Source organism: Aquarana catesbeiana, linkage group LG08 (assembly GCF_042186555.1).
Source record: "Aquarana catesbeiana isolate 2022-GZ linkage group LG08, ASM4218655v1, whole genome shotgun sequence".
Taxonomy (NCBI): domain Eukaryota; kingdom Metazoa; phylum Chordata; class Amphibia; order Anura; family Ranidae; genus Aquarana; species Aquarana catesbeiana.
In genome coordinates, this window is record NC_133331.1 from 144,485,628 (window position 1) to 144,513,160 (window position 27,533).

General features: G+C 39.7%; 1 protein-coding gene across 5 annotated transcripts in view; it reads right to left on the reverse strand.

Moving 5' to 3' along the window:
- The window catches only part of MARCHF8 (membrane associated ring-CH-type finger 8), a 367,138-nt gene that overhangs the window by 183,672 nt on the left and 155,933 nt on the right, over positions 1-27,533 (reverse strand). For all 5 annotated transcript variants that reach the window (XM_073596520.1, XM_073596522.1, XM_073596521.1 and 2 more), the window contains one exon: positions 20,590-20,750. In XM_073596520.1, coding sequence (XP_073452621.1) covers positions 20,590-20,750 — 161 coding nt within the window. The remainder of the gene's footprint in view (positions 1-20,589; positions 20,751-27,533) is intronic.

The window sequence follows — 27,533 nt, forward strand, 5'->3', positions numbered from 1 at the left end:
TTTCAAATATATGTTTTTTAAAACTTATTTTATATGGGCATGCATGAAGTCACATTTGCTTATCACTTATGCAGGCTCTGCTTTCTTGTGCTACACAACAGTTCTACTTTACTGCACCTTCTCACAATGCACATAAGTAGATGGAGCTGCTCATGGTAGCAGCATTATCTCAAATGTAATTTTGACTTTTGAAGAATGCATTCAGGCACAGAGATTCCTAAAATGCTTAAGCAGTACTTTAAAGTGATTCTAAAGTCATAAGGTTTAGTTATAGTAATGCATTCAGGTAAAAAACCTTTCAGCAGCTGTTTCTCCTCCCCCCCCCCAAATACTTACCCGAGTTCTATATCAATTCAGTGCTGTGCCCATCTGCAGTGGCTTTCTTCCTTCTCTGTTCAGCCAATCCAGGGAGGAGGGAGTGGGGCCGAGCTGCAGTGTGTGCGTCAATAGATGCAAAAACATCTATCGGGGCGGGGCTTCATCTCACACGTCACCCGCCGCCATCTCTCAGCTGTTAGGTTACGAACAAGCCGTTTTACCTGTGCTGCTGTTTTTATTGTTTGCGCTTGTACCTTTTTTACTGAATAATCTCTTAGCCTTACGGATTACACTTATGCCCTGTACACACGATCGGACATTGATCGGACATTCCGACAACAAAATCAATGGATTTTTTTCTGACGGATGTTGGCTCAACCTTGCCTTGCATACACACAGTCATACAAAGTTGTTGGAAAATCCGATCGTTCTGAACGCGGCGACGTAAAACGCGTACGTCGGGACTATAAACGGGGCATTAGCCAATAGTTTTCGTCTCTTAATTTATTCTGAGCATGCGTGGCACTTTGTGTGTCGGATTTGTGTACGCACGATCGGAATTTCTGACAACGGATTTTGTTGTTGGAAAATTTTATAGCAAGCTCTCAAACTTTGTGTGTCGGAAATTCCAATGGAAAATGTGTGATGGAGCCCACACGCGGTCGGAATTTCTAACAACAAGGTCCCATCACGCATTTTCCATCAGAAAATCCGACCGTGTGTACAGGGCATTAGAGTTTCCCTTTTTTCTTTGGGATTGCCGCATCTCCTTTTTACTAACACCCGTGGATATACCATCCTTACCACTGTATCGGAGTGTCCTCCTGCGGGGTCGAACTGGATATTCATAGTGGTCGTGGAGTGTTTACCCACCTCCTAGTGGACACATGCGCTTATGACCTCCTGTAACAAGAGGTCCATCCTATCTGGTAAGCAAATCTGTGTGTCTGGGGTGGAGGATATTGTCACTGTACACAGAAGAATTTGTTCCCCTTCTTGCCACGAGGGATCTTCTCTTTTTCTACATATTATGGACTGTTTTATTTATGCGCTGCACTTATATTGTTTTGAATTCGTTTTATAGGCTTGGTGATTTCCTATAGTGTTCAGCTTGCATCTACGTGTTATAAGTTTGCGCTGATTGTCCCCGTTTTTATAAAAGATGCAAAAAGCCCAGCTCGGGAGCGAGCTTCCACATGCGTCACCATAGGAAGCCGCTTCCAATGGTGGCACACGCAGAAGAGCAGCAGCCTAGAGTGCCAGCGGGGGACCCCAGAAGAGGAGGTTCAGGGCAATACCACAGCACAAAGCAGTAAAGTATAACAAGTTTCATTTTAGAAAAAAAAAAAAAAAATGTAACTTTGCTACCGCTTTAAGCTGGCTATACACTAATAGATACAAGCTGAAGAAAAAAAAAAAAAAAAACCTTATAGCAACCTCCATCCACACAAATAGCATAGATGGGCGTATCTACCCTGCCGGGCTATGGTATTCTGACAGCCGCTTAGAATAACCAAGCAGTGCCTGCAGCCTGGTTCCCTTGAGAAAAGTCATTTGAGTAAATCGACTTTTGTCAAGCCAGCCGGGCCACCCAGCTTAATGTAGACAAGCTGCATGAAATCATAACTCCCGACATTGACAAACACAACAAGCACATCTTAATTACTGAATTGCCACATATCCTTGCATTCCTTTGTAGGTGACATTATTCTTTCTTTTTAATTAAATAATGACAGCCATCAGTAGATGAGCACTGTGTGAAACAGCAGGTATGCTGCATTAGAGACAATAGCCGTTTGCTTTAACAACCAGTTGATCTTCATTTGTATTTACAGATCTACAGTACTGATAATACCATTAAACAATACTCACGGTAACACACTCAACATACTGTCAGCCTTGGCTTTGAAAAAAGGACTTTTGTCACATGTCCCTACATGTCTTGTTCACTGGATAAAAGCACCCACAGGGCTTTGCTACACTAGTGATTACTCAATTGAGCTACTGCGCAACAGAGATTTTGCATTATTAACGCAACACCGACTACGGGTGACAAGCTGGTAGGACTGAAGACAGTCACAAACAATCAAACCATACCACAAGAGAGTCAGGGTCTCAAAACCAGGGATAGCAAATATTGTTATCCAACACTTGTTACAAAACTCACAATCCTATGCAGATTCATGTCATTTTTATAAAGGGGAACTAAATGTTAGAAATATGTATATGTAATACTAAAATTAACAGTTTAATCATGTTATATTATATACAATCAGTCCCACCCCTCATACCAGAGTGTAATCCAGGACTCTGACCTCTTCAGTCCCCACAGCCAATCACTGTCCAAATATTGCTGCTTTAACCTTTTTGCTGCCAGAGCCGCGTTTGCGTTTTTTTGCACACGTTTTAAAAATTATTTTCGGCCTGAAGATTACACAAAACCCCCAAACATTGTATATTTTCTGAAAGCAGACACCCTAGAGAATAAAATAGTGGTAGTTCCAATTTTTTATGCCACACAATATTACCGCAAGGGTCTAAGGAACACAAAATGTCAGTAAAAAACACACTAAAAGTGAACTTTAGGGCACAAAAATGCAATAAACTACCCACATTTTTGGTACAATATAAAAGATGAGGTTGCACAGAGTAAATAGATACCCAACATGTCAAACCTTAAACGTGTCGGTATCCTATATATTCCATAGGCAACGCTTTAAAAGCCCCCTATAGGTCATTGGTTTAGTGTTACGAAGGAGGTCTAGTGCTAGAATTATTGCTCTCATTCCAGCATGTGCAGCAATGTGTAATATGTCACATGTGTATCGCAATTAACGTTTTCAGGCATAGGCGATCCGCATGTTTGTACGTGAGTATGGGTGGGGGGGGGGGGGGGGGGGGGGGCGGGATTTTATGTAATTTTTACAATTAATTAGAAATTTTTTTTTTTTAACTTAACTTTTTTTTCCCATTACATATGGGACAAAAAAAAGTCCTCTATGTGATGATTTTTTTATGACAGGTTTTCTTCAACCACTCCAGCCCCAGAAGGATTTACCCCCTTCCTGACTAGAGCACTTTTTGCGATATGGCACTGCGTCACTTTAATTGACAATTGTGCGGTCGTGCGACGTTGTACCCAAACAAAATTTACGTCCTCTTTTCCCCACAAATAGAGCTTTTTAGTGGCATTTGATCACCTCTGCGGTTTTTTGAAAAAAAGCAATATTTTTTACTTTTTCCTATAATAAATATCCCCCCAAAAAATATATAAAAAAAAAATAATTTCATCCTCAATTAGGCCGATATGTATAAAAGCAAATAAATCGCAGTAAGCGTATATTGATCGGTTTGCGCAAAAGGTTATAGCGTCTACAAAATTGGGGATAGATTTATGGCATTTTATGGCTCCTCCCATGCTCACATCCAAGATTTCTCCAGTGCCTCTCCCGTCCTACTCCAATCTGTCCAACTATCTCCTAACTTGTTGGCCTTTAGGCGATGCCTGGAAACTCAGCTCTTTAGGGAGACCTATTCCAGCTCTACCTAAAAACTGAAATTCTACTTTTTCTACCAGCTTATACGCCACAGTTACTGTATTACCTCTTGAAGCACTTGCCCCTCCCTTTTAGATTGCAAGTGCTTATGAGCAAGGCCCACCTATCCCTCTTGTATTGAATAGTTTTGGTACTATACTGCCTCCCTTTACTTTTTAAAGTGCTGTGTAAACTGTTGGCCTTTAAGGCCTGTATAAGAATATAATGATAATAATAATAATAATAATAATAATAATAATAATGTGGCCCATACTATTTGCTCATTACATATGCGGTTTGGTTTTCTACTTAATGCCGCACAAAATCATTGTTTTGTTCATCCCCTTAACTGTGCAAATTTGTAAGACGGGTCTGTCTGACTGAAAACAAAAGACTTTAAGGGTCAGTTCACACCACATGCAGTCCAGTGTGTTTTTTTTTGTAAAGTAGCTTATATGACTTTTAATAGTTCACACCAGTGCTTGCAGTTCCAGAAAAAAAAAAAAAAAAAAGTACACCATACTGCATTTTTCCTACACTGGACTGTACTGGAACATTGCAAAAAGCATCAAGAATGCACTGGAACACACATCTTTTTTAAGGTTAAGAAAAAAAGAGGGGGGAAAATGCACTGAAATGCATCAAAAATGAGTCAAAAACGTGCATGCAGAAAAGCATCTGCAAACGCATCTGGACTGTGTTACTATGATGTGGTGTGAACTGGCCCTCTGTCTCAAATTAAAATGTAATATTCACAACGTTCTTGTCAGCTGAAGTTTAAGTCATCTGTGCCTTAACACTGGGTCAGTGAAAGGAATCAGTATATGTAATTCACTGCAAGAAAGAAGTGTTTTTTTTTTTTTTTTTTTGTCAAAATAATAAGATTTGGTCATGGTGACATATGCCCTACTGAATCACACAGTGTTGAAAAAGAGTAGCAAACCCCAAAGACCTTCATCATGTTTGATCAAAGTTTTTGGAGGACCAGATATGGCTATATCACAAACATACAAAAGATTTCCCGGCACACTTACCAGCCAGCCTGAAAAACTAAATTGACCCTAAAAGTTTGTGTTAAAAACAGAGGGTTTTGTTTGCCCATGCCAAGGGACCTCTGACTACATTGCGGTCCTAACCCGTGTGCAAAAAAAACCCTGCTGTTTTTAACTAAAATTGTTAGACAGGGTCAATTGGATTGTTTTGCAGGCTGGCAAGTGTGCTGGGAAATCTTTTGTTTGTTTGTGATGTGCATTGTCCTTCCATGTGCACCTTGCTGCAAAGAACAGTTATATGTTGGGGTGGTTGCCACTCTTTTGTACAGTTGGATGAAATGGGTGCAGAGATGCATTGGATTCCTTCGCTGCCACTGTGCTTTTTCTGGGCTTCACATACATCCATGTGCCTTTAAGGAGGGTTGGGCTCCCTCCAGGCATACCTGCCTTTAATGTGCTCCTACTCTGGAGACTCTGGAAATTTAGTTGGGACTGCAGTATATACAGAGGTCCCTTGGCACGGGCACTGTGGCTTACGCATATATTTGCAAATGTGTGCAAACTAACCCTGTTTTTAACGTAAACTGTTAGACCCGGTCAATTTTGGTTGTTTTTCAGGCTGGTAAGTGTGCTGGGAAATCTTTTGTTTGTGATGTGTATTGCCCTTCCATGTGCACCTTGCTAGCAAAGGCCAGTTATGGGTGGTTGACACTTTTTTTTTTGTACAGACATGGTTATAATCCACTATCAGCTGAGTTGGATTCTCCCAGCCAGTAAGTAAGCTACTATTCGGCCTAGAGTTAAATAGCAAGTATGCAGAAATGCCAGTTTTTTGATCAGATAGCTTTCAAAACAAACGTGTTTTTCTAAATCCAGCTCCTGTTTTTCGTCTTTGGTTAGCTTCAAAGACCAATAAGGATAAACAGGTACAGCAAGGCTAAACTACCCAAGTGTACACCTCAATTACTCGAGAATGGGAAGAGCGGCTTACAGCCATATGATAAGTGTTTTTGCTTTAGCTCACAGGAAGTACAATCTGTTTCTAGAAAGATGAAAAGGGTGCTTGCTGAAAGTATCATTAGCCTAGAAAATTAAAAATTAAACTAATGCAACCACCACATCCAAGGACTAGTAATCTGCATAATATTTTTTGGTTCCAGGGATTATCGTTAAAGTTATCCTTTAAGTAAAACATTGATAGGCTGGTTAAGAGGAAACAAAACAGACTATTCTTCTATCAGAAATTTCAGACACAAGGACTTTTGAGCCACCAAATGAATATGTCCTTTTCCATTTGTTCAATATCCAACGATGATATTGATTCCCATCGGGAGCTTCACTGAAGTATGGTCAAAACTGAGATAATTCTCATTTATTAAGAATCAATCTAAACATTAGAACATCCTACCAATGCCACCACTTGTATTTGGCAATGATATTATTTAAACATAAATGCATCATCATGAGCAGCCCTGTTTTTAAAACCGCTAAGAATCAGTAAAGCGTCAAACCTCTACCAACGAACAGATTTGTTCCAAGGAAAAAAAAAACGTCTAGGAGCTGGTTTGCTAGCAAACATTTCAATGCCATCTAATGGAGAATATATTTTTAGATAGGAAAAGCCCTACAGTTGGAGCTAATGCCCAGCTGTTCTTCAGCTGACTACAGACAAGAGATGGCTGTCATATGTCTCAGACTGCTAAACAATCTTCTTTTCAATCAATCTCAACAATAAACACTGCAAGGAGTTTAATACAAATGCACTGTTTATTCATTACTAACATTTTTTAAATGACTATAATGTGGAAGGTTGTGCTGTCACTACAAACCCCCATAAATCAGGCCAGGTGTTAAAAGAAACATTTCATCCCAGGCATCCCTTTGAAGAAGTGCAGCAGTCTATGCAAGTATCTCACACCAAAAGATAGCAGTAGTAAAGTATTGTACCGGTACCAATAATTAACCACTTTAATACTGGGCACTTTTACCCCCTTCCTGCCCAGGCCAATTTTCAGCTTTCAGCGCTGTCACACTTTGAATGAAAATTGTGCAGTCATGAAGAACTGTACACCAAAACATTTTTTAAAATTTTTTTCACACGAATTGGGCTTTCTTTTGGTGGTATTTAATCACCACTGGGTTTTTTTATTTTTTGCTAGATGAAAAAACTAAGGAAAATTATGAAGCATGCTTTTCTTCGTTTCAGTTTTCTAAAATTTTGCAAATAAATAATCTTTGTCTGTCTATCCTCTGTTTGCTAGTTTTTACATAACAAAGGCTAAAAAGCGTAGATGAAAACCTTTGGATGCTGGAGCATTGAGAATCTCCTGAGAGCTGATAAATACATGAACTGTTGGAAAGTTCACATCTCCATATCTATAATATGCGGAATGTGATATACCAAAACTCCTGCTGAAAGTCCAGGAAAGATTAAAATGGGAATGTGCGTGAGAGGAATTCCCTCATCTGAGTTATTCCATAAAGGGGAGTTGGTCTTGGTCGGCATGTTCAGTTCAGGGAGTGTTGGAGATATAGAGTGACAGCCTTGGAGTGACCATATACAGTGGATATAAAAACTAGACAAACCCCTGTTAAAATGTCAGGTTTCGGTGATGCAAAAAAAAAAAAAAGAGACAAAGATAAATCATTTCAGAACTTTTTCCACCTTTAATGTGATCTATAAACTGTACAACTCAATGGAAAAACAAACTGAAATCTTTTGGTTGCATAGGTCTGCACACCCTCTTATAACTGGGGATGTAGCTGTGTTCAGAATTAAGCAATCACATTCAAACTCATCTTAAATAGGAGTCAGTACACACCTGCCATCATTTAAAGTGCCTCTGGATTAACCCCAAATAAAGTTCAGCTGTTCTAGTAGGTCTTTCCTGACATTTTCTTAGTCGCATCCTACAGCAAAAGTCGTAGTCCGCAGAGAGCTTCCAAAGCAAAGAGGAGGGATCTCATTGTTAAAAGGTATCAGTCAGGAGAAGGGTACAAAAGAAAGAAAACTGGTAAGGGAGGATGCCAAGAGGCCTACAGCAACATTAAAGGAGCTGCAGGAATATCTGGCAAGTACTGGCTGTGTGGTACATGTGACAACAATCTCCCATATTCTTCATGTCTGGGCTATGGGGTAGAGTGGCAAGACGGAAGCCTTTTCTTACAAAGGCAAACATCCAAGCCCAGCTAAATTTTGCAAAAACACATCTGAAGTCTCCCAAAAGCATGTGGGGAAATGTGTTATGGTCTGATGAAACCAAGGTTAAACTTTTTGGCCATCATTCCAAAAAAAAAGGTTTGGAGCAAAAACAACACTGCACATCACCAAAAGAACACCATACCCACAGTGAAGCATGGTGGTGGCAGCATCATGCTTTGGGGCTGTTTTTCTTCAGCTGGAACAGGGGCCTTAGTCAAGGTATAGGGAATTATGAACAGTTCCAAATACCAGTCAATATTGGCACAAAACCTTCAGATTTCTCCAAGAAAGCTGAACATGAAAAGGGAACTCCATCTTTCAGCATGAAAACAACCCAAAGCATACATCCAAATCAACAATGGAATGGCTTAACCAGAAGAAGATTAATGTTTTGGAATGGCCCAGACCTGAATCTGACTGAAAATCGGTGGGGTGATCTGAAGAGGGCTGTGCACAGGAGATTCCCTCACAATCTGACATATTTGGAATGTTTTTGCAAAGGAGAGTGGGCAAATATTGCCAAGTCAAGATGTGCCATGCTGATAGTGTTTTTGGGTATGAGTCTGAGTGCTGTAATAAAATCGAAAAGTGCTTCAACAAAGTATTAGTTTAAGGGTGTGCACACTTCTGCAACCATATCATTTTATTTTTTTATTTTTGCTACCCTCCACCTAAAAAGATTTCAGTTTGTTCAACCGAGTTGTACAGTTTATAGGTCACATTAAAAAGGTGGAAAAAGTTCTGATACGATTTATCTTTGTCTCATTTTTTACATCACAGAAACCTGACATTTTAACAGGGGTGTGTAGACTTTTTATATCCACTGTATGTGGTACAAGACTTCTCTTGAGAAAGGGGGTCATGTCTATTTGTTAAGCAGGCACTTTATCACATACCTGGTGATGGTGGCTGTCGGTGGCACTAATTTGATGTTGAATTTATCTAAAAGGCGCTAAATTTTTTTGGTTAAATTTTATCACTGTTCTCTTTATGTACTTTTACCCTAATGCAATACTTTTTATATATATTTGATTCTAGCACATCACTTTTTTATATAAATAATCTTTCTTCATAAATTTAGGTCAAAATGTATTCTGCTTCATTTCTTTGGTGAAAATAACCCAAATCAGTGTATATTATTTAGTCTGTAGTTAGAGCCCACATACTATGGTATACATGTTAAAATTCATCAATCCTGATGTACTGACTCACTGATCTCATATCCTGAGGCCCCGAAAATACCAGGACAGTACAAAGACCCCCAAATGACCCCTTTTGGAAAGTAGACAGCCCAAGGTACTTAGTAAGAGGCATGGTAAGTTTTTGTAAGTTGTAATTTTTTGTCACAATTATTTGGAAAAAAAAAAAAAAAGTTTCACAACTTTTTTTAAAAAACATAATTGTCACCCATGCAGTAGTGTTCTCATAACTGGTGTGGTGGTGATCAGGGACACTGACTGGTGACAGTATGTAAAAAATAAATACTTTTATTTTTTTCTATAACTTTTTGTTTTACGATTTTTATTTCTAAAACACACTGACCAGAGCACATCTGGCTCAATATTTATTGCAGGTACCCATATTACATAGATCTATTCAAGAAAGGAAATATTTTATAGTTGGTTATGAAGTTTGTATTAGGCTTAAATTGTATTTTCACTTTTCAAGCCAAATTGGGATAACACCTATTTCAATTTTTTATATCATCCCATTCACATAAATTGACTATAAAAAAAATATTGAAAACTTGCTGCTTTTAACTGGTTTAAAAAAATATTCCTGGCTTTCTCCTATGTAATAAAGAGGGCGCTATGGAGTTGTGTTTACCTTAATTAATCCTGTCTGTACTGTGCTAGTAGATATCAGTTATAGACTAGATATGCACACAGTCTGTCCCAGCAAAGATTTAAAAATCTCAAGGCTTGGGAGGGGTACATTGTACGTTAATGCACTTTACTGTCCCTCAGTTTGTCCCTCTAAGGCCAGCCATTCAGCAAGAACCCACCAAGATTTAAACCATTAATGGGCAGGCTGAATGTACTACGTTGATCAAATCGATCAACTTGGGTACAATCAACCTGCTGATACGCTGGCAATTATCACAAGTGGTTGCTATAGCCACTAGCGATAATCACAGTCTTCTCCCGGTGGGGATAGTTTCCCCCGCCCCTCCTCCCTCTTCGCCAGGAGAGGACAATTGCTGGGCAGGAGGGATTCCCCTGTCAACACTGTCTGCAGGAAAGAAATCCGTGCCGTCTATGGCCTGCCTAAGTGCACTTTGAAATTATTCAGGATAGCTTGCAAACTACCCTATGTATAATTTTGCTCAAAAAAACAAGATAGATAAGAAATATTAGGTTTTTTTTTAGTATGCTGCGTGAATGAGAACATAGAACAAACATAGTGGTGGTTTTTAAAATTCACTTGTAAAAGTTGAAATACGTTTTAAAGCTTACATTTGCCTACAAAAAAAATTACAAAATAAGCACAAAAGACAACATATACCTTCAGTGTGATGTGTCCCTTGTGCTTCCGTCTTCTAGTTCAAGAGAAATCTTCCACCCCCAACACCATCGCCCTGCTGCCATAACCTTGCGGTGTGGTGGGGGTTAATAGAACTGAGGCACTGATAGGCTCTTATCAATTGTACTACCTGACTATGCCCGCCCTTCTCCCTCCAAGCTCCTCCATTCATAGAGGCTGTACTATAGCTTTCATAAGTGAAACATGACCTATGAATGGAGGAGGCAGACCTTTAAATCATATGCAGCCCCCCACCCTCCCGCATGGACTGTACTCTGCAATATATTGTATTATGTTCTTACAGAAACACCTTGGTTAAACTATTTTCGACAAATACAATTTTCAAAAACATTTCCTGTTGAATCTTTACAGTATTGTTCAGCCTCATTCAACTTGAAAACATTTGGTTTCATGTCTTTGCATGTTAGTTCATTTGAGATAGATCAGCAAAAGACGGAATGTTCACAATCTCCGCATCAAACATAGAAAGGTGCACGGCGTTCTTACCTACAACAATGCAGACTACAGTGATTTTTTTAATGGATATGACAGAACCTACTGAATGCACTCCCATTGACAGGTGTTCATACCTCACTGTCCTTTTCAATGCTTAATACATTGTGGATTCAGTTACATTGTTAAAATATATCATGGCAAAAAGAATCCACATAGAGTCTTTTATCATAACACCTGAAGCGATTTGTGGAAGGTTCCTATTAACTCCTGAAAATGAGTTCTCTTGAGCTTTGTTTGGCTTGCTACTAATTTTTAAAGACATTGATTTCTGCCTCTAGAAACTGAAGAATGAATTGAAAGACATTTCTCTACCCAAACAGATGAAACAGCCAAAGCTTCCGTACAAGTTTGACAGTAATTACAAGCTAGCAGGTTGCACCAGCTGTGATGGAAATCGGGCCTATACTGTACACAATAAAATCCACCAATCAATTTAACCTAAACTACACTGCAGAAACATTTTATATATTAGAGAAGCTGCCTTCCTGTGGTCTGAATATTTTCTTCACTTTATTTGTGCATCCATACCTTTTTAAAATGTATGGTTATCGATAGGCCTTTGTGGTCTGAATGAGAAGATCACTGTGTTACAGGTACCTACATCTTTGGGGGTCTACAAGCTGCTTTTTTGCAGGTCAGCAGTTATCAAGATGGTGTAGCTCAAAAAAGTAAAAACATAATGAGTTTTTTTACATATCGATAAATGCATTTCAACCATCAGTTCTTGGGCAAATAGGATTATCCTTTTAGTAATTGTAAAATGATAACCGGGAGACATGACGTCCCAAATTTTCATATCACATAAGGATTCACTAAAATCATGCATGAGCACTACTACACAGTTATGCACATGAACTCCGTTCTCTCTCCATTTCCTAGCCTGTGTTACAGACCTCTCACCTATGTCAACTAAAGTCAGTCCTGTAGTTCTCTCTCTATACTGTGCCTGGACTTCGAAGTGTCTATTCAGGCTCTTCATCAAAGAACAAAGTCTGGAATGGTAAAACAATGGGGTTGATTTACTAAAAGGCAAATATTCTGTGCACTCTAAGTGCCTTTGCTCCAGAACTTTGTAAATGAGGTAAAGCTTCACCTTGCAAAGAATACTCAATCAAATGCAAAGAAAATAAAAAGAAAACAGCATTACTGTATTGAGTTGCATATGATTGGATGATAGAAATCAGCAGAGCTTCCCTTTATTTTTAGAGCTTCCCCTCAGATCTAGAGCAACTGCACAGTATATTTGCCTTTAGTAAACCAACCTCCTTGTCTCTACCTACCTTTTACATACTCCCCCCTTCTTGATTTACAAACCTTTGGTCATCATCTTCCCCCTTGTTGCTTTGCTCCAAAAATTGCTCCATGGCAGTAGTTGCATACTTCCCCAGTTTTCTGGGAACTGCTAAACCCATATGTTTACACAGGCCAATGTTACTTACTGGCTACTTTGTAGCCTTTAAAACAGCATTGTAATACTGTATACTGTTTGCACTGACCATTGATTCCTAAAAGCCCATGAAATGTATTCTGATTGAATATTCTAACAACTGTATACTGCTCTGAGTTACGAATAAGAATTTACAAAAATAAATATCTCTAGCTGCAACCTTTTACAACAAAATGTTGTCCATGCAGTGTAACTGAAAAGCTATGCTGCTGACTACACATGGTGAAGCCACAATGCTGAAAACCAGTCCCAAAACCTCTCACTTTCCTGCCCACACGCTGAACTCTCAAGCCCCACAGAACTACAAGGATCTCCTTATAATGACTTCACCTAGATTCTGGGTCATATGGAAAATCAGTTGCCTAAAGTAGTGAGAATGGTCTTTAACAAAAAAAGAATCAAATCAAAAGATACTTTTGCCAAAAATAATTCTCACTACTTTAACAAGTATCACGTGAATAAAAACCATAACACCCATATTACAGACCTTTACTATACTGTGTGTTCTCATGTGCCTGCTTGACATACAGAGCTTCCATTGGGCCAGTTGAGTTATGTTACCATTATCCTTAGTTTACCTATAGACCCTTGAATTCTTATAGGAGCCAGTACAGATGCTGTCATAAGCCTATCCTTGTTCCCAGCTGCTGCAGTAAACATTTGGCATTTAGACTCTATTCACACTTGTACAACTCCAAAGTTGTGCTGACTTTGGAGTGCAACTTTGATGCAACTTTGGATGGGTGCAACTTGGATACAACTTTGGCTTTGACCAGTGATAATAGACAACTGTTGCATTGTATAACATTAAGGTATGACTTTCATGCAACTTCTGAGGGATAACATTGAAGTCTATGGCCCTAAAGTTGCATGAAGGTCGAACCAACATAGTGCATGAACTACTTTGAAGTTGGTGCAATTTAAGTCGCTCATATATGAATTGTTATCATTGGAAAACACAGGGAACAAGTCGCACAAGTGTGAATGGAGCATAACAGAAACGGGACCATCAAAGTCACCCCATATAGGCCCAAATATGGTTAGGTTTACATGCAATGAATCAGAATGTGATCCTCTTGTAGAACAATGTACAGTTTACATAAAAAAATAAAAAATAAAAATTGTACAACAGTACAATGAGCAGGTAAAATTTAATAAAAAGCCATCGCATTGCTATACAAAGTGCCTACTCTAATAATCTACTAATTGATGATAAAATAGAAATTCTCCGGGTTTTACATAGACCTACAGTGTTCTAAGCATTGGATAGGTCATTGTTTAAGGGATGTATTTTTTTTTTTGTAGTCTTGAGTAGTCTTCTGTAGGTTGCTCAGCCTCAGTTGCTCAGCTCAGCCTCAGTGAAATATTAAAAAACATGGTTCTTGACGCTCTATGTACATTTTGTTCTTGAGCACCAAAATTAAGCTAGAGTCCACAGGAGTGAAAAAAACTAAAAACTGTCAGGCTGGGGAAGTCTGGGCAGGTACAAAAAAGGTAGGCTGGGGTGGTTTACCTACCACAGCTGTTTTTACTTCCAGTTTGGTCTAATACCTGTGCTCTACATAGGAATGATGAATATAAGCACAAAGAGCTGACCATGGTCCTGAATCCCCTTATTCCCAATCTGTCCAAAAACAGGTCATGTAAAACTGCTTTATGTGTATTGCTATAAAATGGGGCCCCAAATTTATTTTTGATGACCAATAAAAAGTTGGTTACTAATACTGTACAGGCATTGTCTTAATGTGTCCGTAATCAACTTCACATCAAGGTTATGCAGCTCAAATGTGAAGCTTCATCTCACCCAGTTACATAGACATTGTATTTTAAATAATATGTGGGCCTGGGAAATCCTCATAAAAAGGAGGAGAAGACAGAAAGACTTCCGACATTTGTTGTACAAAGGAGGAGCATCCCAAACAATTTAAAATGTGATTGCTCATTGCAGTAGATTTAGTACTGTGAGCATACACATCAACAGTGGTTCTGGAGATGTTTTCTTTAAAACAAATTAGTAAGCAGACAGTAAATTTGGAATGGCGTAGATAGTGATATTTCAAAGAGAGGGGGCAACAATAAAAAGGAAAGGGAAAAAATTATATATATATATTTTAATTATATATAACTCGCTTGATCTGCCTGGAAATATTAAAGTGATCAGTGCTTTGGCCATGCAACAGGTTCCTTTCAACACAGACCTCCCTTAGAAGCACATACTTAGCCTTCTTTCCTTAGCCTGCTGCTCCATTCAGCTACTGGAAGTAAGAAAGGTAATAATTTATAATTCAATATTTATAGCTTTCTATGGTAGATGGAAATGTATCTTACAGTAAATGATAGTATACAATACCTGCTGATTACGTTATTCTACATGATTATAATTTTTGCATTATTATATATATTTTACTTATTTCAGTATTTTTGTTCTGACAAATACATGATTATTGATTTATTTATTTTTTTAAAGTTAAAATCTTGTGTTTAAAGCAGTAACAAGAGAAAGTGGGGACATCTAGAGGTAATACAGGGTAATGCAAAAAAAGTGTATGGTTACTGTAGGACCACAGAACTGCTTTTCTTAAGTCTCTGTTCTGTATTTAACTTGTAAATATAGGACATTTAGATAAAAGATGTATCTATGACTTAAAATAGAAAATTAGAATGATTTATCATGATTACAACAGATGTGTTACACGTGTAAAAACTGATATAAACAAAATAAATGAAAATAAATAAATAAAGAATCAAAGACATTTTCCTTCCTCCCATTTCCTAACGGTCTCCCTAATGATGACTTCTAAGCCCTGATTGCTATTAAAGTGGAGTTCCACCCAAAAGTGGAACTTCCACTCATTAGATTCCTCCCCCCCTCCGGTGACACAGTTGGCACCTTTCAGGGGGGAGGGGGGTACAGATACCTGTATATTACAGGTATCTGTACCCACTTCCGGCGTAGATAGCCGCAGAATCTGCGGGTATTTACGCCACATCCTGTTCCCCCCCCCCGCTGCCTGCTGGGAAACACACGGGTCCCAGAGGCAGCAGGGACCATTCGTATTGCGCTGCGCGACTCGCGCATGCGCAGTAGGGAACCGGGAAGTGAAGCCGCACGGCTTCACTTCCTGATTCCCTTACCGAAGATGGAGGCGGCAGCACCCGGAGGACGGAGAGACGCTTCGGCCTCGGGTGCCGACATCGCGGGCGCCCTGGACAGGTAAGTGTCCATGTTTTAAAAGTCAGCAGCTGCAGTATTTGTAGCTGCTGACTTTTAAAAAAAATTTTTTCGGTGCCGCTCCGCTTTAAGAAGTTTCTTCTCTTACTTAGTGCATTTTTACTGAGGCTCCAGTGTATTTTATTTTTCATGACAATGTCTTAAAATGGACTTGTAGAAAAAAAAGATGCCCCTGTAAAGAAGAGATATACTACTTACTAGTCCCACTGCCAGCTAAAAAAGGTACCTTCTCCTGGCCCTACATCAATACTGTGTTCCACAATGACGTAGTGTCCATGGATAACAGGAGACCAGAAATATGACACTCCAGAGTATTAGATTAATAATATTCAAGCACTGCTGTTCTTAATGAAAGCAAAAAGTGGCAGTGTGGGCAACAGGACAGCTAAAGTATAATATCTCTTATTTACAGTGGTAATTGTTTTGTACATTTTAACTTTGTGATAGTGTTGCTTTAATTGGGGTTGCACTGCTATCGGTATCAGTGACGATACTAAGCATTTGCACGAGTACTTGTACAAATGCTCCAATACCTAAAACCAATACCTTTGTGGTGCACTTTGAGCCCATACAAAATTAATGGACTCAAATAGCACTGCAAAGAATTGAATATGATTTTGAAGCGCGCTGCATTCCTGTTCAAATCACATGCGATTATTTGCATTGTGATTTGAGCCCATTCATTATGTACATTCATAAATTTAGAGCTATAAACTTGGGGGCTAAGAATATGCATGCATCATACATACTAGTGGGAGTACAACTGGAGGGATCCATAGTGGAGAAGGATCTGGGGGTTTTAGTAGATCATAAGCTCAATAACAGCATGCAATGCCAAGCTGCGGTTTCCAAAGCGAGCAAAATCCTTTCTTGTATTAAGAGAGGTATGGACTCCAGAGAGAGATATAATTTTGCCCCTGTACAAATCATTAGTAAGACCACACCTGCAATATGCAGTTCAGTTTTGGGCACCAGTTCTCAAAAAGGATATGGGGGAACTGGAGAAAGTGCAGAGAAGGGCAACCAAACTGATAAGAGGCATGGAGGAGCTCAGCTATGAGGAAAGATTAGCGGAAATTAATTCACTCTTGAGAACAGGGGATTGGGGGGGGGGGGGGGGGGTATGATCAACATACATAAGTGGTCCATATAGTGAACTCAATGAGAAAGCCCGGAGGGGCAATACACGTGAGGCTGGCGGGGCCTGTGTGATGATGACATGTCGCTGGGGGGGGGTAACTGTGGGGGTCAGGCAGCATTTGTTGAACTGACAGGGCTACACAGTACATATGCATGCTATAGACACTTATATGTGTCTCTGCCCATTGTGAGTTTTACTCCATTTTATTTTTTATTAAAACGTCACTGGCAATACTACACTATTGGATCACCATCTATCTCTGAGTCTTTGTTGGGCAAGAGCTGTGGAATATGGAGATGTGACCTCGGTTCTCCCGATCTGTTGCCTATGTGATTAAAAGTGCTTCTAACCAGCTTGATTATGTTAAGGGGTCCACCGCATCAAGGAAGGAGACAACAGATTGGGCACATGGGTGATATTCTTTGATGGTAGCCCATGGTGGAAGATTTCTCATACTGATATCAAACTGTGGTGGCTGTTTTTTCTTTCTGGACACTTACAACCAAAGTGGATGATGTATGGGACCGTTTTCACTGATTTTATTTTTTCATTTTATTTACTGCACACAATATATGTTGATTGTATATTTTATGAGCATTGCTGACACAGTCAACATTTGGTAATTTCTATGAATGAGCACTTCGCTGTAATTTGGTATACATTTATTGAGACTGGTGTGGTGATTGCTGTGTGGCGTGATAGCTGCTCTTTACCATTTTTATTTGTATCTTATTTATGTCTTATGGGAGTGTAAAAGTGTATTTTTTGCACTAAATGTGTTCCAGTCAGTGACTTACTGGCTTCTGATAGCTCTGGAGCTTACACCTTAAAAAAAAAAAAATTAAGAATGTTTTTTTTCTATCCCAGGGTATGCTCTTTATATATATTTTTAATGCTTCAGCCTTACAGGCAGGGTTACAGTTTTTTTCTTTGTTTAACCTGAACAAATTGGCTAAATTTTTCAACATGATACTGTCCATAAAGGCTGTTTTGTGTTCACATGCACTGGAATGTTACAAGATAATGCAAAATCTACAAGGAACATAGTGGCAAAACACAAAGCAGTTACCATGTCAATCCTCTTTTGCAAGAAAACATAGGTAGAGTTATAGGAAATGGTCACCTATGGAATGTGTTCTTTATTACATATCAGCGCTTACATGGTAATAAATGCAAAAAGAAGTATGGACTTATTCAGTATGGTAAGCCAAAGAACAGTGATAATAAAGTGCAAGAGCATATAATGAACTGATATCAGTTTGCTGTAGTGAAAATCACTAAATTCTCATTGGCTGCTAATGGCTCAAATATGTGTCATATGGACAGATGAAAGATTTTAAAGGGACCCTGTCATCAACTAATAAAAAAAAAAAAAAAAGGGAGATGCATGGAACACCTATGTATCCCCATGCAGGTAAACAAGTGCCTCATACAGGCATACGTTGTAGAAAGCCTAATGTGAATGACGCTGTTATCATGCTTTAAGTGTTTGTAAAACATGATGAACCCACCCCTAGGTATTTATTCTTTACTTGGATAATGGTACTATAGAACCATTGCTTACTAAACATTTATCTATGACAGAACAAGGTATACAAAAGATAAAAGCATTAGATTATTGTGGTCTCCATCCTGGGTCTCAGAAGCCAGATAAGGCTCTCAGTTCCCTATATATGGCTTCCAGCAAACTTTGCATTTGCTTAGTAATAATCTTTCTTTGAGCATTAACAGTACTATGAAGCTCCCATGATCGAAGGTTGCAAATTTACACTATAGGTAACAGTTATAAACATGCACCGAGACCTGTTCTTCAATAGATAATACACAATCCTAGCTTGTGTTGGAATGGTGCTCACAAACCAAGTAAGCCATGAGACTTCTGCCTCTAATACAATTATTAGAAGTGCACTGGCAGCAGCAAATCATAACAAGATGTTTATCACTTTATCATTCAGATTTCAATTCTTGTAGTATTTTCAGTTTAGACCAGTTCAGAAGGTTTGCAGAAGTACAGGAAGCATAATCTACCCAGACAGAAGTTTCATACATTATGTACTTTGCTAGCACATACACAAGTCCTACTTAACCACTTGCTTACTGGGCACTTTTACCCCCCTCCTTCCTGCCCAGGCCAATTTTCAGCTGTCAGCGCTGTTGTATTTTGAATGACAATTGCGCGGTCATGCAACACTGTACCCATATGCAACTTATTTTTTTCACACAAATACCGCTTTCTTTTGGTGGCATTTATTCACCACTGTGTTTCTCTTTTTTTTATAAACAAAAAGACCAAATATTTGGAAGAAAAAAATCAAAATAAAAAAATTCATAGTTTGTTAATTTTTCTCCTTCTCTGATGTGCGCTGATAGGCTGTACTAATAGGCACAGATTGGCAGCACTTGTGGGCACTGTTGGGACATGCAGACTGATAATGAGGGCACTGATTATCATTGTCCTGATTAGTGTGCATGTCCCTTTTACAGAAGCCGGTTATTGCGGCTCTCCTCTTCTCCTCACACTGTCAGCATGAGGAAAGGAATGCCGATAACCGGCTTCTGTTTACATTGTGACCAGCTGTGATTGGACACAGCTGATCATGTGGTAAAGAGCTGCTGATTGGCCCTTTACCTCAATCTGTGATATATATCTCTGGAGTCTGTGTGGCGGAGGCACTAACACTTATATCTAAAGGCAAGAACAAAAACATAATATACTGCAGCTTATTGGTCCAGATGTGGTGGGTGCAATTTTTTTTTTTATCAGCCATCAGATTTGACAGATCTGTGAAAGAATAAACTACAAGTCCCATCTGCCAGCATGGCAGTCAGGCTTGTAGTTCTCAATGGAAAAAAAGTGTGTTGAACATTAATCTCAGGTCTCTGAGGGCTGGTTCACACCAGATACAGTCCAGTGCATTTTCTTATTGTGCATCAAAAACGCATGCACAGTGTTTTCCATGTATTCCAATGGCCCTAGTTCACACCAGTGCAGTCAACAAAAGTAGAATATGCTGTATATTTTCTGTATGGAACACATCTGGAATGTGGCAAAATGTATGGAAAATGCACCAGAAAGGCATGTAAAACACACCAAAATGCACATGTCCTGAAATGAGATGAAGGAAAAAAAAAAAAAAAAAAAGAAGAAGAGGGAAAAAATGGACTGAAATGCATAAAAAAAAAGAACGCATCAAAAATGCATGTAAGCATGCATGTAGAAATGCATCCGCAACGCAGAAGTTGAGCTGTTATTTGGCCCTGAAAATCTATACCTCAGTACAAACATAGAAGCATAAGAAGAGTCTGCAGAAGTCTGGCCTTGCACTCTTAAGAGATCCACTAATCATGGTTGCAATGTCTTGCAGGCTTGTTTGCAAAAAAAAAAAAAATAAATGCACTTTTTTGCCAATATAAGTGCATTTATTATTTTTGCAAAAGGTAGATTTAGCATTTAGGCCTGCTATTTGACTAGCCCACGCTTAGCTCAACTCTGATCGCAAAACCAAAGCCATGTTATCAAGGCACAAATATCAGTGGACACGATGTGTACTGCGCTCTCTCTATTCTCACTTGCGGGATCTGAGTAGCGTAACAGTTTAAAAAAAAAAAAAAAAAAAATCATGTATCCAGGCCTTATTGGTTTGCAAAAGAAGAAAATACTGCAAATCTAGATTGGGCTTACCTGTTCATCTCTTTCTTTGGCTTTTTTCTGGAAGCAAGAAGAATGGACATCTCTAGTAGGAATCACTGACATCTGCTGCATTTTCATCACAGCCTCCTTTTTCAGTCCTTTCCATAAGAAAAACTTCCAATACGTTCCATTGTTAGCAGTTGCATCGGCCTCTAAAGCAAAGAATAAACAGTTAGACGAGCTAATCTTTATGAACTGTGCACAGAAATAACAAAACACAATCTATATACTTTGAACTCTGGACATTTGCATATTATTTAGAAATTTATGGGAACAATCCTTAGTTAAGTTGAGAAAATCAGCTTCTATTTTTTTTATTAACTAAACAGGAAATGTTGCAAGCAGGAATTCAGCACAACATCATAATAAAACAGAATTCACATTGTGTAAAACTTTCATGGTAGAGTCTCAATATGCAGGACAATAGTTCATATTATCAACACCCACCCACCCACACACACACACACACATTTGGGCGGTATGTAGCCTAAGTCCTACCCCACAACTGGAAAAAAAAAAATTTGTGGCCCCTACAATCAATGGTTCCAGAGATACAGGGCTCCTTGCGCAGCCTGTCAGAAACTAAATACAGAGCAGCAACTTTAAATACACGCTGGCACAGCATGTATTTAAAGCAGACAGAGGATGAGCTCACAGTGCCTCTCCTCACTTCTTGTCAGAGGCACTGAGCTCCATGAACAGCTTAAAGTCTTGGACCAATAGTAAAGTACCATTGGTTCCAGCTGTCCAATAAAAATGCTGCAGTGGAGGCACTCCTTTCACTGCAGTGTTATAAAAGGGTCATGTGTCTAAATGACAAATGTTCCCTTCCAGCCCAGCCCTCTTAACTACAAGGAAAAAACATGGGTTTATGGGTATAAGATTTACCCACAATCCCATTTTTTTCTCACACAGTTAAGAGGGAGAATGACAAATCTGCTGCCTGCTGAAAAGGTACTGTTATATTCAAGCTAAATCATATATTATGCTATAAGATAATAAGATTTATAATGTATCCATTTACTGTGAAATTACTGGTTGGAAGTTAGAACTTCAAACTTCAGTAATTTGTCCGTTAAGCCACCTGCTCACTACTCTGGCTCTCCAGCGCTCACTGGAGCACCACTGTGCAGGGGGTGGTAGTGGTTGGCTCAGGCTCTCAGTGTGCAGCCAGCATTGTCGGGATCCCTGCAGAGCCTGGACTTGCTTTGTGCCATCAGCCGATAGCAGGTTATAGCATCAAAAATAGGGACAGGGAGAGGGGACGGGCACGGACCTGGTGACCAAAATCCACCTGGTCAGGTCAAATGCTGGCGTGCCGACTCACCCAAACTTGGGTGGAGTTCACCAATGGAGGACAAAAATTACTCTAGAAACAAGAGAATAGGGAAATATGAAGGGAAATCCCCAAAGAGGTCCGTACCTCAGAAGAGGAATGGGAACAGACAGCAGTGTACTCCTTTTATAAACTTTATGGAAAAAATGTGCAAAATGTGAAAAATATGACGTTTACAATAGGTTATAGCAAAAGCTAAAAAAGACAATGCTGTCCATTTAAAAACATACACCCGGGGTCACAGCCATGCTCATCCACCATTCGCAGTATAGAAGTCATAAAACACTCTAAGTCTAAGCCCCTATTCTCTTGTTTCGACAGCGGGTTTTAGCCTGCTGTCAGATAAATCTGCGTAACAAGAGTACAGAACTACAGTAAGTGCACTCCTGTGACCCAGAAGGGAAGTATGGCCAAACAAGTGTTGGCCATATTGCTTATTTAAGGGCAAAGCCTAAGCTTGGTGTACTTGACTTCAGGGAAAAAAGAAGCTTGGACAGTCCATAAAAAATAAACCAACTAGATAATAGTTGGAGGCTTAGATAAAAAATCTCTAACCCTTAACTTAAGAATAAGGGAGGTGTATAATATGATGGGGTTTCAAGCCAGGAAGGCATTTATAATAGAGATAGGAATCAATATTAGAGCTCTCTGAACAGAATTTTAAAATAGAGAAAACAAAAATGAAAGAAGAATAGCAACCCAAAATCCTTGAAAAAGGGGAAAAAAAACATCTCTATAGAAAAAAGTAGGACTTCTATGGAAGCTTTGAACCACCACTAAAGCGACATGGGGTGTAATTTTTGAAGCAAAGTAATGCAAACATGTGAACAGGACTGTAAAGTAACCATTTTATTTAACCACTTCCATACCGGGCCATTGTCATAAGACGTCCGCAGAAACACTCTGTCCCTCTGGGCGGGCGTCATATGGCGTTGTGGGCTTCTCGCCGCTCCTGCAGGCCCCTGGGGGCCGCAGTGCGGTGATGAGGCGTGTCCCCCCAGGATGCAGCCCATCCCAGAACAGTGTAAAGAGCCAATAAAAATTGTCTCGACTCAGCCGGTCAAATGTATTGTCCTCGTGCATGGCGCGCACAAGCGGCAATCGGGGACGAGGCTTGTCACACTGACACAGCCCATCCTCGATCACGGTAAAGAGCCAATGAAATTATCTCTTTACGTGACCGGCTGTGTCCAATCACAGTTGGTCACAGAATGTCAACAAACTGCGATAACGAGCTGTTACCGGGCTTTCCTCCTCTCACACGGATCATGTGTGAGGAGATTGCAGTAACACCTCGTTACTGCCTACAGTATACACCAAACACACTGATTGCCCCTCCCAATAAAGAGGACCTGTCACCACCCATCTGAGTACCTGTCACCAGCCCATTTGAATGCCTGAGTACCTGTCACATGCCCATCTGTAAACCCGAGTACTTGTCACCAGCCCATCTGAATACCCGAGTACCTGTCACCAGCCCATCTGAATCCCCAAGTACCTGTCACCAGCCCATCTGAATCCCCAAGTACCTGTCACCAGCCCATCTGAATCCCCAAGTACCTGTCACCAGCCCATCAGAGTACCCGAGTACCTATCTGCACCCCATGCTTCAGAATATACGTTGGGGTGTTTGCTTTCCAAAATGGAGTCATTTTGTGGGCAATTCCATTGTCCTGGTGCTCCAGGACGTTCAAAAATGTGATAGGAAAGAATGAAATTATATGTGTAATTTATGCTCCTAGAATGCCTGAAGGTACTACTTCAATGGTGGACCTTTTTTGTGGTCAGGCTGTGTAAAAGTCTCACACATGTGGTATTGCCATAGTTGGGACAAGTAGCAGAATGTATTTTGGGGTGTAATTTTTGCTATGTACATGTGGTGTGTTAAAAATATCTTATAAATTGACCACTTTCTGTAAAAAAAAAAAAAAAAAAATAAAAAAAAAAAAAAATTTTCATCTTCTTTCAACGTTTTCCGAAGACTTGTGGAAAAAAATTAACCGTTTAAAAGACTCAGTATGCCCATAGAATATATACGTTGGGGTGTTTGCTTTCCAAAATGGGGTCATTTTGTGAGTAATTCCATCGTCCTGGTGCTCCAGGGCCTTCAAAAGTGCGATAGGTCGTTAGGAAATTTTATGTGCAATTTATGCTCCTAGAATGCCCAATGGTGCTCCCTGCATGTTAGACCTCACTATGTGGCCAGGCTGTGAACAAAGTCCCACACATGTGGTATCGCCCTACTCGGGAGGAGCAGCTGAATGTATTTTGGGGTGTAATTGAAAGTATGCATATGCTGTGTGAGAAATAACTTATGAAAATTTTGTGTAAAAAAAAATATATATATATAAATAAATAATAATAATAATAATAATAATAATAAATAATAATTTCTTAATTTTCCGAAGAATTGTGGAAAAAAATTTGAAAAATTTGAAGAAAACTTCAAAAAAACTCACTATGCCTCTTACTAAATACCTTGGACTGTCTATTTTCCAAATAGGGGTCATTTGGGGGTATTTGTACTTTCCTGAAGTTTCAGGGCCTCAATAGGTGAAATAGGCCGTCAGTGAATCAGGTGTGATCAATTTTCAATAATTTGCACCATAGCTTGTAGACTCTAAGGCTACTTTCACACTGAGGCGCTTTACAGGTGCTACAGCGCTAAAAATAGCGCCTGTAAAGTGCCTCTTCTGTGTCTCCAGTGTGAAAGCCCGAGGGCTTTCACACTGGAGCGGTGAACTTGCAGGACGGTCAAAAAAGTCCTGCAAGCCGCATCTTTGGAGCGCTGTAGGAGTGGTGTATTCACCGCTCCTAAAGTGCCCCTTCCCATTGAAAACAACCGGCGGGTTCACCGCAAACCCGCCAGTAAAGCTCCCTTTGTGGGTGGTTTTAACCCTTTGTCGGCTGAATAGCGCCGCTAAAACAACGGCAAAGCGGTGCTAAATATAGCGCCGCTTTACCGCCGTGCCCGCCTGCCCCAGTGTGAAAGTAGCCCAACTTTCACACAGACCAAATAATATACTTATTTGGGTTATTTTTACCAAAGATATGTAGCAGTATAAATTTTGGCCCAAACTTATGAACAAAAATTACTTATTTGCATAATTTTATTATAGAAAACTAAAACAAAACAAAACGTGTTTGTTCTTTCAAAATTTTCGCAATTTTTTCACTTATGTCACAAAACAAAAAACCCAGTGGTGATTAAATACCACCAAAAGAAAGCTCTATTTGTGTGAAAAAATGCTAACAATTTTGTTTGGGTACAGTGTTGCATGACTGAGTAATTGGCATTCAAAGTGCGAGAGTGCTGAAAGCTGAAAATTGATCTGAGCAGAAAGGGTGTATAAATGCCCTGTATTGAAGTGGTTAATGAGAGGTGTTTTGATTGGCGTACAGAGTGCTTTAAAAAAAAAAGTGTATCCAATGCCATGTTTTGAAGAAAGTGTAAACGAGCCCTAAAAAAACAAATTTAAATAAATGGATAGTAGGGTTTAGAAGAAAAAAGTGACAACATCCCTTTAAGGCCGGTTGGCATATACTGCGGCCGCAGTTCACAACATGGGTCCAGTGCTTCCCTGTTCACCAATTCAAATACAAATCAGGTCCCAATTTTTGCCTGAATTTGCACCTGAATCGGAACCAAAGATGCACAGGACCCCTTTTTAAATGCGCAGTGCTGCCACCCCAGAGCTTTGTAAACCAGCTCCCTTGAGAGCTGGTCACACTCTGTCATGTGTATCGGATGCGGAAACCGCATCCAATTCACATATGTGTGAATCCAGCCTAAAGGAATATTGCAATCCTTTCTTGAAAGTATATTTTAGATCTTTCTTTTCTTATGAGCAGTATTAAAATTTCTCAGTCAGTCAGTCTTCTTGTGCCACAATTCTGTACATACTCATCCAAGTTTTAGGTAGATTCTGTTAAGCTGGGTTACCCACTGGCTTCTCACATCTGTCAGGGGACTCCAGCTGTGGGATCTGTACACATAATTGCTCTCGACAGCCCAACTACTCTGGCCAGGGGTGACATTCTTCATTATGAAGCACATAACAGAGGCAATGAGATTTCGCTGCTGTATCCAAAGGAATAAAAACTAAAAGGATGTGCTAAAAGGAGAACCCCTCCTAAATTAACTTTAGAGTGAATTATTGATATCGGTTTTCAGTGTAGAGAACTATCCCTGTCTGAGCTGGATTTACCATGCAATAAACAGAAGCTACCAACCAAGGAGCAATAAATTGTGTTCAGGGTCCTTATTTTCCATTCTTCTCAAACCAAGCTGTCGCCAAGGGTGTGCATTACAGACTAGCCAACCAGATGGGAGTAGCAGCGGAAGAGGGGTACAGTCCCTGGAATTTATTGGTCCTTTCAATCCATAGTGGCCATTGTTTTTGAAAGTTTATTGGGTAGATAGAAGTCTGGGTGCAATATTAAGACACTACTATTAGTTGCCCAAACTGGAATATCAAGGGGTGGGCTGAAATCCATTTTGAGAACTTGAATTTTAGCCTGGGCCTGAAAAGCATGCCATAGTTTGTCGATATTGATAAAGGGATTTATTACGAAGCTCAAGTTTGGAATTTTTCCGTTTCATAACATTATTCACGTATGGCACAGATACTGTGCCAATCTTGGCTAGCTGCTACTGAGAGAACACACAACACCTGAATAACTGAGAAAGTCTTTATGCCACAGGGGAGTGTATTTAGGTAAATTCCAAATAACCAGTAAGGAGTTTGACAGTTTTCCAAATGTTCCTCATAAAATATGTAAGATATAGGGATTGATTTACTAAAGGCAAATGGGCTGTTCTCTTTGCAAGGGAAGTTGCACTTTGTTCCCTAGCTGACTTCCATCATACAATCATTTGCAAGCAAAGTTGCAGGTTTATTTTTATTGTCCTTGCACGAGATTGGGTATTTTTTGCAATGTGAAATGTCACCACATTCACTAAGCTCTGGTGCAAATTCCCTTGCAAAGTGCAACTTTCCTTGGCAAGTGAACAGCCTATATGCTTTTAGTAAACAAATCCCATAGAGTAGACCAGGTAGAATATGCTTTGGGGAACTAGGAAGCAGATCCAAGAGTTGGAGGCTTCCTACATAAGTTGTCCTGTCAATCTGTATTCTTCTCTTCTCCACAGTGAAAGTTCTGAATAGTTAAAGCTTGCCTGAGAGTTCAGAATAAAAGGGGATGGAGAGCTGAAGTCACACTCCGCAGAGCTCAGTGAGGCAAGCTCTAAAAGCTGATTGGAGGGAAGGGACCCCCCCTTTCACTCAGCACACAGGCACAGAGCTGAGGTTGTCAATCTTCTGAAGGTCCCTACCCTGTCACCATTTTTCTCTTGGCGTCAGGAAAACTTGTCAGAAGTGATTCATGCTGATAGCAGAGAAATTAAGCACCAGACAGAAAAAACACTTAGTGACAAGTACACACTATAGAGGAATATGCTTTGTTCATATTTCATGTCTGAGGTTTACAACTACTTTAAAAGAGAAGTAGAATCAAGCAAACGAACATCGCCGATGGCTTGGTTCTCTCTGCCTGTCAGTCAGCAGTTCTCCCGTGCCCCCCCCCCCCCCCCACACGC